The sequence below is a fragment of the Ixodes scapularis genome, unplaced genomic scaffold (assembly GCF_016920785.2).
Source record: "Ixodes scapularis isolate PalLabHiFi unplaced genomic scaffold, ASM1692078v2 PGA_scaffold2__306_contigs__length_199485367, whole genome shotgun sequence".
In the NCBI taxonomy this organism is placed as follows: Eukaryota; Metazoa; Arthropoda; class Arachnida; order Ixodida; family Ixodidae; genus Ixodes; species Ixodes scapularis.
Genome location: NW_024609857.1, coordinates 195,056,064 through 195,069,134, shown reverse-complemented (window position 1 = coordinate 195,069,134; position 13,071 = coordinate 195,056,064). Strand labels below are relative to the sequence as shown.

Genomic DNA, 13,071 nt, shown 5'->3' with positions numbered 1-13,071 from the left:
CTTTCTTTTTCGTGCGTAAGGAGCGGGTGCAACGTGCGAGTGTACTTTTGCAGTAATGCGCTGTAGTGTGTGTTAATATGAGCGACCAACCAACTCGCCTAAGCTGCTACCTTAACAAGATAGATTCTGAATTATCACCCGAAGTACCAATCATCCTCAAGCTTTCATTCTAGAACGTGCACATAAAAATGCTACGTTTTGTAGGAAAGACCAACGAGCATTTCCATCAGAACTTACTGCGTAACCAACTCTCCAGCTGCCACAATGCTTACCTTCTTCAACTCTGCAAGAAACTTGTGTTTCTTGCTGTCCCGATGCTGCAGCAAAAAGGTAAGAAACCAAAGATTAGAAAATGATGCTACATTTTTTTCACACTTGTCCACACTACTGCAGCTTCCACAGATGAATATGATTTCAGTGGCGCTTTATGTCACTAAAACTGTAAGCAAAGATGAGGCCAGTCATTGCCCCATGTACCTCACCTCTTTCAGCATTTTTTCAGATTCAAGCATCAGCTGGCAGACTTCGCAGAAGAGTTCCGCTGAGAAGGCAAAAGATTACGAGGCATCAGACCCAACTGAACGTATAGCCACTGTGTGCTAAAGGCGTAGGCGGGGGGGGGGGGGGTCAAAAACTTTTTCCCCAAAATCATTGCATTTTTCTTTTGTTTTAGAGAAGACGAATATTGAATGATTACTGAATTGTTTCAGTTGACCGGGGGGTTGGGGACAGAGGATGAATTGTACAGTACATCGACTACTACATGCAAAAAAGGGGACAAAGCCCCTCCCCCGTCATGAAAGCCACAAACCGCCCCCCAAAACAAAAGAAATTCCTCGCTGCGCCACTGCTGGGTGCACAAACTACCGAAAAACTAACGTTTACCCTTGGAGGTTCAAAGCAGGAGCATGCACATCCCAAACAAATACAGGTGCTATCACTACCTTAACTCATTAAAGGGGTGCTAAACCACTTCCTGGAATAGTCTATTCATAATCATAACTCCATCTATGGGCTCAAGGCATCCCCTTTGGTGTCTGCGATAATTCCGAGATAATCCATATTTGATACCAATTTTAATTTAAAAAAAATTGGCCATGAATGAATGTTTGATTTTCTAGGATGCTCAGAGGCCACAGCCCGAGTTATGATCAGAAATACCGTAGAATACCGTGCATCCGCCCATTCCCAAAAATGGAAGATTGGAGAAAATAGGCACAGTACATTTATATGTAAAATTTATGGGTGAACAAGCACCCATCCCCAACTTTTCCACGATTATCTCTCAAGTTTAAGAGGGCAATAAGGGTTTACCCCAGTCAACTAGTTTGCAGGTATTCAGATCCTTGGATACAATGTACTCAGCACGGGTATGAAATACAGATGTGAAATTCTTAGTGGTAGCAACACCACGTGATGAACACGGACAAAAGGACAGGACACAGAGAAATAACAGTGACTATCAACTCCTTTATTCTTCTTTGTACGAAGTAGGACCAAGGTAGCTCTTTGTATGTAGTAGAACAAAGGCAAAGTAGTCACTGTAATGAAAGAAGATTTTCAGGGTATTTTTTCCGTTCTCTTTACGCCTAGGTCCTACTTCATTCAAAGAAGTAGAAGCGGGTTGATGGTCAGCACTGTGGCTGTCTTTCCACGTGTCTTCTCCTTTTGTCCGTGTTTATTACGCACAGTTGCTGCTAATATAAACTCTCCCCAACTCACCCAAGCTGCTACCTTAACGAGTGAAATCCTTATCAGGCACGAGGGTGCATGATGCTGCAGGAGAGCAGGTATCAGTGCCAACAAAGATGAACACCTCATTTGCGTTGCCTAAGCTATTTCAACAAGTACCAAGCAATCAGGTCTCGAGGGGCTTTTTTTTTCCATTGACACGAGTCTACACCGACGAAAGACTGTGCAGTCTTCGGCACCTTTATTTTGCGCATCGTGCAATTTGGCGCAAAATAAAGGCATGCGACGTGTAGCCTTAGGCAGAGTCTGTCCTAGGCAATAACACAAGTGGCAAAGATGATGTCAAGGCGTAATACTCGGAACGTAAATTCAGTGTCACGAGACATTCAAAGACTGTAGGCCAATTATGGCACTAATGCAATTTGAAAGTAAATATTAATTAGTGGAAACTCGTTGAACGCAGAAAAAAGATGGGCAGAGAGGAATCTGATGTGGGTAGAAGTGCAGCAGACAAAGATGCAATGAAAAGCAAAAACATACTAAAAGTTTACAATCGGTCATACAGTTGAAACTCGAGACTACAAAACCCAATTTTACAAAATTCCCGATTTAATGAACAAATTCTAATTTCCTGCAGATTTCCACGCTCCATGCTTTTATGAACACGAAATACTGAAATAATATTGACCGTCAACCCGATCTAACGAAGCGTGCCCGTAAAACATTAGGCAAAAAGAGGTCATTTTAAGCACTTTTTGCTTATAATGCCTTCAAGTTTGTTGCTGGCATGCCAGCAATAAGCTTGGGCAACCCTAACCAACTTTTTACGGTAAAACAAACTCGGACCTACGGGCTTTTGGTTGACTGTACCAGGTAGCGCTAGCTGTTTCATGGCTTTCCATTCATGTCACACGTGACAGATGGCACTGATGGAGTTTGCCAGCCATTCCATTTCAGTTGCATTCGGTAGTCACCTGCCTTCTTCAGTTAGGCCTAACGACGGACGCGGCGAATACGAATGGCAGAGCATCGCCAAGAGGTTTCCGGTCGTTGCACGTCCAGCATGTGTCTCATGATCTTCGAGCATGCAAGCCCAACAGCGCACGACGACGCAAGTGTATGCTGGATGCCAGGTGTCGGAAAGAAACAAAGACGCCATACTATCGGTGACTTCTGCGTCGCGGTGAAATGAAGCCCCAAAAGAAAAGGAGTGTTTGCCCTCGACAAAAATGCAGAAATCATGCGTGCTTCGATCGAAAACGAGAACTCCATCCGAGTCTCTCTGGTGAGGCATGCAATCTTTGACGCAAGCCCCAGCTGGCTCTCGCGGATTGCAGATGAAACCTGAATTTGTTTTCTTGAGCGGGTAATCTCCAGACTAAATTTACACAGATGTAAATCACATTTTCGGTGTGTGAGCATTATGGGAATGGAGCATCGCGGTAGCTCCCTGCATGCTGTTACAATAAAACTAGGTTTATCAAATTTATTGCCCCAAAAATGATGTTTTCTAATTAGTTGGGTTCTTAATTTAATGAAATAATTTGCAGCTCCCATCAGGTTTGTTTGAACTTTAACTGTATAAAAAGGTCTGAGAATGCTAGAATATACGAATGCCAAAGGGAAATGCACTCAGCTTGTAAGAGGATTGTTCGGTTTAATTGCGACATGGACACGACACAAATTCCTTTCTTTTTGAACCTCCAAGAGTGCACGTCCCCAGTGAGAACCCCAAAAAACAAATTTGCAAAGTATGTTATGAGGCAGACGTACGCTTCTTGCTCGAGTTCTTCTCATCCGTGCTTCCAGAAGCCTAACAAAAACAGATGGTCAATTCAGCAATGCTAAAAAAAATACTTAAACCTCTCCAGGCTTCATTGCAACTCACACTGTTGTCATTGCAAGCATATTCGGCAGCTTGCTTCTTGCCGGAAATAAAATTGCGCATGTTTGTCTTGTGGTCGTCGCTGTTGAGATGCTATCGATGAAGCAAAAAAAAAAAAAGAATTAAAAAAGGCACTCCAGAAAGAAACAGAAGCAGGGCCGAAATCTGCCACTCACCTCATTCAGCTCAAAAGCTGATTTCATAAACTCCTGGCAAATGTCGCACATGTAGGGCACAGGCTTCAGCTTTGGAGCTGATTGCATCCGTCCCCAGGTCGTCCATACAGAAGAAAAACGGGGCCAGGTGAGTCAAGTTTGCAACAAACGCCCCACCACAGAGCAATGCTAGCACTTGCTAAGCTTTAAAGCACCTTTAAAAACTTACAATCGCTCACTCATTTTGTTTAAGCTCCTATGTGTTAAAGCGAAGGTTCCATAAAGTCCTCCCCATCTGAACAAAATATTTCAGTAATTCTTACAACAAAAAATGTGTGGTCGGAGTAACATTACCTCTACCAAAATAGCAAAGCTCAAAACACATTACACCAAAACCCTTTGCTCCTTTGGTTAGTGTGCAAGCAGCAGCACAAAAAGAGAACCAACTCTAAATGAAGCAATGGTGAGGGTGCAGGCGAGCTGGTGTAAATTGAGCATAGTTGTAAACCCGAGACTGGGGATACGGACAAGGGACAAACACAGAATGACATGGACATGTCGTTCTGTGTTTGTCCCTTGTCCGTACCCCCTTCTCGGGTTTACAACTATGCTCAACTCTAACTGTTCGTGCAAAGCAAAACAAGTTGCATAAAACCATTTTTTTTTTGCCTGGTGAGGGATTTGAAACACAATGGACTGTCAGAGAGAAACAGCCTACTGTAAAATCCCATATGAATGCCATTCCCCAAGAGATCACCCATCCCATTTTTCTAACAGAATATCCGTAACAAAAATTCCAAAACATAACCCCCCCCCCCCATTCCCGCCACACCAACTTGTTTAGGGATGGGAATCACATCAACCGCGCAATTTGCGGCACCGGTACGTGTAACAAGTGAGTTCATGGTGGCTTCCTGCATGTTTATCGTACCGTGACGTGCGAATTTGCTGCATCCGTCATCTGCGGTACCCTTTCCTGTGACGTGCAAGTTAGTAGCGGGTCACCGCCTTTTATAGCTGCGATCTGCGCGTGCAAGAACGGTTGTGCATGATACGTGAGTTTGTAGCTATTTCCCGCGTATTCACTGCACTATGAATCAAGACTTTGCTGCATCCACAATCTGTGGCATACGTTCCAGTGACATGGGAGGTTTTGTCAGCAATTTGTGCGAGTGCTATCAGTTTCCAGGACTCCCAAGATTGCAGCGCGTTCTGTCATGTTTATCGTACCGGGAGACACTAATTTGCTGTGTCCGCGATCTGCGGTTCCGTTCCCATTTCACGTGGCTTGTAGTGGCTGCATTGCTGTTTCACTCACTTTTTTTAAACTTTTTCTGTCACTTTCTCAAAGATTGCCCAACCCATGTTTTTCACCATTTATCTTCCTTTTGTGTGGGCATACATATGGGATTTTACGGTACTCAAAGTTCACAAAGCATTACCACAGAACAAAGGCTGTAACGATTCATGTTTGCAAAGCTATGTAATTCCTTCTGCTGCCCAGTTATCAAGCTCACACTCCATGCCAAAACTAGAGACTGCATACCAAAGATGAAGAAACTGCCCATAGAGGGACAATCATAAACTCCATCAATGTAGCAAAGCTACAATCAACCTTGCCACATCTAGGCAAAGAAGTATATTCTGCTCTTGAAGGCTGCCACTGCCTAAAATGTCTACGATCTGATCTGTATGTTCTTCATTCGGTGAAATGACAGCTATCGTAAAATCCCGAACAACCGCTCAGTCCTCACCCATTGGCCATCTCGTCTGTCTGACTAAATATTTGTGGCATCAAACAGCCAAAACGTCCCCGCCCCAAGATATTTCCACAACGTCCGAACAGACTTGCTCCAGTGGTCGCGCTACCAGTAGAAATAGAATCTCCCAGGGTTCTGAACAACTTTAATGAGATAAAAATCCTGGCCATGCCTTCAAGGAGAATAAACATACGCCATATTTTCCCATCCACTGGGTGACCCAAGGAGCAGCCAGGCCCTTTAAATCGACCACAAAATTCGGTTTCTTAACCTATCGCGCTACGACTTTGTGCAGCGTTGCCCACAGATAGTGCATTTTGTTTGTAAAATTTGCAAAGAGCAAACTTACCTGAGGAAAAAGTAAAAAAAAGAAAAAGGCTTAGCTCCTATGTAAACGCAGCGAAGCCACCAGTCTTCAAACAATATGGCACCGCTTCGCACAGGAGACGAGAGGTGGCGCAAGCGGCCGCGATGCCAACTGCCGCCAACGGACGAGCATAAGCGCCGAGAGCCGGCGTCCTTAGCAGACAATATTTTAGATTCAAAAGCGGCGCGAGCTTTTCTGATATCAGTTGCCGATGCATTATTTTATCATCCTTCCTAATAAAGCATACTGAATGAACACATAATCAATTAAAAAGACGGTTTTTTGGGATTTTTTTACTGTTTTTTTTTAAGGTACTGATGTTGTCTGCTTTGCAGTTCCTTGTTGTTACCGCGCCTGTTGTTGTTTCTGCGACTGTCACCGCCTGCGGAACGTGCGCCGCTTTTGAGTCGAAAAGATTGTCTGCAAACGACGCCGGCTCTCGGCGCTGTATGCTTGTTCATTGGCGGCAGTTGGCATCGCGACCGCTTGCGCCATCTCTTGTCTCCCGTGTGAAGCGGTGCCGTATTGTTTGAAGACTGGTGGCTTCACTGCGTTTCCATAGGAGCTAAGCCTTTTTCTTTTTTTACTTTTTGCTCAGGTAAGTTTGCTCTTTGCAAATTTTACAAATGAAATGCACCATCTGTGGGGAAACGCTGTACAAAGTCGCAGCGCGATAAGTTAAGAAACCTAATTTTGTGGTCAATTTAAAGAGCCTGGCCGCTCCTTGGGTCACCCAGTATAAGTTGCACCTTCGTATAAGTTGAACTCCTTCGTACGGTCAGCGTGGAGCGCCGGCCATCGGCGGGTCTACCGTCAAGAAAACTTTGACGACCGAGGCACTCGATCGAGTTGCGCGATCAATCTGAAACCATGCGGCCGGTCACCATGTATTTGAGTTACATCCGTACGTACAAAAGTGTTTACGAAAAAATCTCTCAATACAGACGGGTGATGCACATACAGTATAGACCACTTACAACGTAACCGCTTATAGTGCAGGACCGGGTATAACGCGGTTTTTTTAAACCACCGGTTCGCCTCCCATAGAACTCCATGTAATTACATACCGCTTAAAACGCAGGCGCGCGAAGGGAAATACCGGTTAGAGTGCGGTTTCTGGCACAGCCCGCCGACCGCGCCGACGACCGGAGCAGCGAGCACGCTTCCCTGTGCGACACTAGATAACGGCGCTGACGGCGCGAGCCGCAAGCGTTGCGCAAGCGGCACTCGCGGGGCAAGGAGGTTGCTCGAAGCACTCGTGGCTCGAAGAAGCGGGAGAAGCGAAGAGAGAGGCCTCAGTTGCCCTAGCGACGGAGGGACGCACGCACGTGTCGTTCACGTGCGTGCGTCCCTCCGCTTCCTTGAAAACATCCGAAACAACCGCAACGACAGACCAATCGCAGATCGAGAAGTGTTCGCGCGCGTCGCATGCCGGTCGCGGGCCGGCTGCTTCTCCGCAAACATGGCATTGGTTGTGATCAACGTTGTGATCGTCGTCTTAGACGGCGTTCATCTCATCGTTCCGCGTAAAAGCGCTATCCTTGAATGTGAATTTTCGCTGTGTGTCGCTATGATAACCCAGCACGTACTAGAAGGGAAGGTCCACCTACTCGAGCGGCGATGTCGTGGCGGCGCCCTCAAGACGGCAGAAACGCCCGTGTCGTCGTGTTTACTTCGACTACAGTGGTGATTTCTAAGCCTTTGTGTGCTCGAACATCGCCCGGATTTCTTATTTGGCGCATTTCATGCGTGTGCTCAAGTTGAAGGTATTACTGGCGCGTACCGTGTGAAGCATGCGAATTTTCACGCGTTTTCATCTCCGGAGAAAAGTGATTAGGGTTAGCAATCCTGAACGCTCGCAACGTCCGTCCGCAACCCGCGACGCCGTTAAAAGGCTGCGCCAGGCAAAAGCCGCTAATTTCTTTTACAATGTGTGACACACTTGAGACATAACTGTACTAGTCTATTGAAATAAAGACTTTCCTCAAACTAAGCTTATTTTTTCATCTAAGATAAAATAAATTCTTTTACAAAGGTAAGTTGTCTCATGGCATGTATTTTGGCCTGAAAAATTGATGTTTTGGTTATAACGCGGTACCGCTTATAGTGCGGATTTTCGCGACTCCCGCGACATACGTTATATGCGGTCTACACTGTATAGCTTCTTCTCAAATGATGCGTGATATACTCCAGTAACCACGGTTAGTCTCAACTAGAGCTACTAAATAAGCCACACTCGAGAGTAACTACACTTCAGCCATCTTGGTGCTGACAATCATTGTTGCCAGTTGTCCGAAGCCTTACTCGAACTTGCAGCAAACGGTTTTTCGTCCTTCGAAAATGTTAAGTTAGCGGCAGGGGTTCGGACACTGTATCTGAAGCTCCGTAAGCCACATTTTTTAATTATAATGATCGCCAATCACGCCGCACCAGGCACCAAAAGAACGATGCTCAGAGAGTGCCGACATTGAGTATAGCTTCTTTAGTGGCTCCATGGTCTGTTGCGAGTTAAGAATAGCGGAACAAGCCCCTCCCACAAAGCTCTCAGTACGACTGGTGCTTTCCTCCTGCGTTCACTCCGCTAGAGTGGTAAGAGGACCTCGTGGCCGGAGCTTGTCCCACTGCGCTCAACATGCAACGGACCGCAGTCTCGACGAAATGTGGCCAAGGGCCCCAACCAAAAGAAAACCGGGCAAAAGGGAACAGAGAGAACTCCACGCACGTTTCTTGACCTTGTTCTTCCTCGAGAACTTCATCTCGTTCCGAGCGGACGGCATGTTGTGGAGGTCGTCCAGCACGTCCAGTTCGTACTTCTGTCGCATCTGCAACACGGAGCCACCCACAGACGTTCACTGCCCGCGTTCCCGGGGAGTGCTGGCCGGCACCGCACTTCGACGGGCCGCCGCACGTGCTCATTTCAGCGACTGCGCAAGTCGTCACGCGGGCTCGGATGGACTCTGGAGGCCTCTTCTCGGACAATGACTGAGGTCTGCCAAATGCAAAGGGTGATGACACGGGCTGGAGGGGGCATCTCACTCTCCCAGGAATGTATCTGTCCTAAGCTCAAACTGCAACAAGCCAGAGTATTTCTTGAATCTTAAGAGAATGCTCAGCTCTCCCCCCCTCTCTCTCTCTCTCCCTCCCCCCCTCCACTCTTCCCCCCCATTCCGAAAGAAAAATTTTAACTTTCTGGATAGGACACGTATATATCGCAAATCTAACTTTCCTCTGAATAAAAAAATTTCTAGGACAATATTTACTTCCCAAGACTCATTTCGTCTTAGGAGCAATTCCAACGCTTTTATTTTCTGACAGCAGCACCAAGATTAAACCATGTTTCGAAATAAGACAAAATAGGTCTCGCGGTGTAACTATTGCACTACATTCTTCTTTCTTTCTGGGGAAAGTTTACTGTGTCACATCCAGGTACTCTTATAAAAGAAAGAAAACAGGGGAAGTTCAGTGTTTCTTTTAGGGCACTCTCGACATGGCATGATGCAATCACGTAATAAACTGTACACTGCACCGAGTCGCAGATGTAAGCATATTTGATAAAGAAAAATGCCTACGCAGCAGGAACACACGCAGTGAAAGTTGCAGCAGGACATGTTGCTAGATGCAGTCATTTAATTATTCGTGGCCCCACCCAAGAACATAACACCGTAGCAAAGGTTACCTGTGAGAGCTATCCCCCAACTTCTGATCAGCAACTTTTTATGGACACAAGAAGGGATCTCGACACAATTTGAGGTTGGAAGACCCTACACCACAAATCATAGTATACAACTAATGCTGCTTCTGACCAAACGCTACCTTATAACTCCACAATTAGAGAAAGAAAATCTCATCACAGCTGTCATCTTTGATCACTATTAAAAGCTGAATAAACATTTTCCTCCGATATAGTTCAGAGTCACAATGAAGCCCCAGAGTTCCCAGTAAATCTTGTTGTCATAATTTTTCTTTTTTCATATTTGGGCTATTTTCGTGGTTCTACAGAGAGTAACCAACAATGAGGAACCAGTTCCATTTTCATGAGCTCCAGAAAGGGGTCTTTTGAAATACCACCTTTGGAGTAAAGAAGGAATAAACCGAGAGTGGTAAAAAGTCCTTTTGGCCTTAAATCTTCATCGAGAGCATCTCAAATTTTACCGAGATGTCTTCAAAAAAAATTTCAATGCATGAGTGCTGAAACCGTGTCTATTATTAAATGCTTGGTAAATGCTAAGGGTTTATCCTAAGCATAACCGAGACAAAGTGGTAAATTCCGTTCCCTATCCGTCTAAAGATTGCACGCAATCCATCAGAAGAGTTGCTGAGCACAAGCTGAAGGAGATTCATAATTTCAAAGTTCTGAAATGACACAAATCTGGCCCCTTGTACCTGCAAACTTGCGCGTCACACCGAAGTCAACAATTATCGACAATCAACCACGAGACTCAAACATCACAAGAATGCAAGTGTGTTAATGCTAACATTGTCTACATCAATACAAGTCTACACCCTCATCTGGATAATCCAGCTCCCCTAACAAAACCGCCGAATAAACAGGGACCAAGTAGTAGAAAGAGACGAAGCCCTCCTTACGTCTTGGTCCCTGTTCATTCGGCGCTTTTCTTCCAAGAGAATCACCAACTAGCTCATCTTCCTATCTTAAAGGGCAACTCCAGTCAATATTCTGGAATTTGGGATTACGACTGTTTTCAGCTCAGTCAGAGTCCCTGAATTACAGGGACTCTGACTGTACGGACGCGACGTCACAAGGGTGATACAGTACGAGTCGCCCAGTGTTCCATGACTAAAAGCTAAACCGCTCGCCACTTGCTAAAGAGCAGCTGGTCGCATCTTTAAAATCGGTTCTAGTGAAGTATGCACCTTCACTTTGACGTAGTATTTTGACCGTGATCACATTTCTAGCCACTAAAGCGATACCGGTCATTTAATTTCGTTTTGTTTCCGACGGGTGTTGCCCTTCTATACAGCTTCTCTCGCGTGAATGAAGGCTCAGCTAGGGCACTGAATCGGGATAAAAAAAGGACTTAATCAATGCTGCAAGTTAGCAGAAACTTCAGCAAAGTGTGTACCTTGTTGACACTCCAAGTGAGAATTCTAACAACTGAAAAAGCTCCATCCGAACACTAAAAAGCATAGGACTTTAGTCAACTAGTCCCAGGAGTAAATAATGATACAATCTATTATTCTTAATTTAAATGAAATATGACAGTCATAACACTATTTCTGTGGTCTCAACTTTTAGGAACATTAACATGTTAAGCACACAGACATCAACAAATCACCTACTTTCCACTCGCATAAAAAACAATAATGCCCGTGAATATCGATGTTAGCAGACAGGGGCTTAGAGAAACTAGAGGGTTTACAATATGCGATAGAGTAGACCATTGTTGATACGTTTTTCGGGGGACTGCAATAAAAAAGTAAGATCTGGGAAACGATCAATAACACTCTTCGGGATCTACGGTTGAGACAGGAAGCAGCTATGACACGGCGATTCCTTTCATATGGATTTTCATGGCTGCGGAGGATTACCATACTTACTTAAATACCGGTAAACATTTTTTTTCAGAATTGCAATTTAGATTAAGGGGCAACTCCAACTTTAACCAAAAATTGTCGACTGTATGAAAAATTTCGTAGCCCATTTAAGCTAACCCAATACAACCCCTCGTGAGCTGCTGTGGCTAACACGCCGGTGTAAAGCGGTAAAACACGAGTGCACACCGTGCGCGTGCCATGCGCCGTGCACTATCATGGGCTCCCAACTTCACGCAAACTAGCGAAACAGCTAGTTTCATTTTGTATGGAGTCTTGCCGGGTGTTACGTTCTGCGAAATATGTAACAGTTGGAAAGACAATATGGATGTCCCTGTGGGCACTCAATGAGGCCAGCCTTTGTGAACAGCCAAGAAAATGCATAAACCGAGAACATGTCAACGAGATTCTACAGTATCTGGAGTGTCAACACCCCAAAGTATAGAGAAAAGTTCGGAGGCTCCCACTCCCCATGAGAGTTTTCAAAGTCGCGGCAAAGAAACTGAACCGCTAGGCAGCGCCGTTCACTTTAATACAGTTAAAAACTAGGAGACTCACCACACACTGAGCTACATTGAGCAGTCTGCCATAACAAGCCTGGAAGCGAGAGTGAGTGATTCATCGGACATGAATCACCATCGAACAGGCGCCCTTTCGGAGCGTTACACATTCCAAAGACCCGAAAACTGCGAGTGGCAGAGGCTGGGGCTTGAAATGCCGAGCTCCCGGACAAACAGTCGCGGTCAACCTGCGAGAACTCTCGCAGTGCGCGCTGCAGATTTCCTGGATTAGAGGCAGCAACCGTCCTCCGACAATCCCAAAGTTTCCGTGGCCTTGCAAGGACGACCGCTCGGCAACTGGCGATTCTCCGGCTCGCAAGAGCGACGGATGTGCCTCCCTTCGGCGCAACATCTCATTCGGCAGCTTTTGCTCGGAGGTGCGGGCACGCCGAAAAAATTCGGGATCCGGGGGCGACCGCCGCATCCTGCAAGCAGGTCGATCGTCAATACTGCTTCATTGCCGAGGGATACGTAGGCAACATCAATTGCGGCCTATTGTTCTCGCTCACGCTGAACAGCTTCTGAAATCAATGAATCAATTTTCGCCGCACTCCGTTTCACTTTACGACGCCCCGCAACGGACGGCACGGGCCAAAGGAGCCGAGTCAAAGGTGGGAACGTGTCACGAGACCTTCTGGTCGGACGGAGCAATGCGACACTCCACGCACGCTACTAAGGCTGGGAGCCTTAGTAGCGTGCGTGGAGTGCCAAATTGGCCGACACGGCTCGTGGCCACGATGTAACGTATTTGCACCAATATAATGCAAGTATTTTTTCACAATTACGTGCTCCAAAACACACCTTGCGTTATATTCGGAATCGAGTTCAGCCACGAGGCGCCCGAGTCTGGAGAAAGCCAGAGGACAAAGCCATCCCTTCAGCTCAATGCAGGAGGTCGGGTGGGAAAAGAAGTGGGGGAGGTGGGGAGGGAATTTATTAGCTACTGGGCCACGTGAAGCGGCACGTGAAGCGGCGAATAGAAAACATAAAAAGCATTTTTATTGCTTTTGTCTTTGTACAAAGCGTGCCACAGAAACGCAACACGCATGCCAGTGCCATGCGGGAATGCGGGCACTGGCCAATTCAAGCCAAGCCAGGC

The 13,071-nt window shown here is 46.0% G+C and overlaps 1 protein-coding gene across 1 annotated transcript in view; it reads right to left on the bottom strand.

Annotated features, from left to right (window-relative positions):
* LOC8053156 (axoneme-associated protein mst101(2)) overlaps nucleotides 1-13,071 on the bottom strand; it is a 63,447-nt gene that overhangs the window by 12,105 nt on the left and 38,271 nt on the right. The window contains exons 9-14 of the mRNA XM_029976691.3: nucleotides 8,582-8,681; nucleotides 3,754-3,830; nucleotides 3,581-3,670; nucleotides 3,466-3,505; nucleotides 483-541; nucleotides 273-317 (exon numbers count right to left, since the gene is read on the bottom strand). Of these exons, the coding sequence (XP_029832551.2) occupies nucleotides 273-317; nucleotides 483-541; nucleotides 3,466-3,505; nucleotides 3,581-3,670; nucleotides 3,754-3,830; nucleotides 8,582-8,681 (411 nt within the window). The remainder of the gene's footprint in view (nucleotides 1-272; nucleotides 318-482; nucleotides 542-3,465; nucleotides 3,506-3,580; nucleotides 3,671-3,753; nucleotides 3,831-8,581; nucleotides 8,682-13,071) is intronic.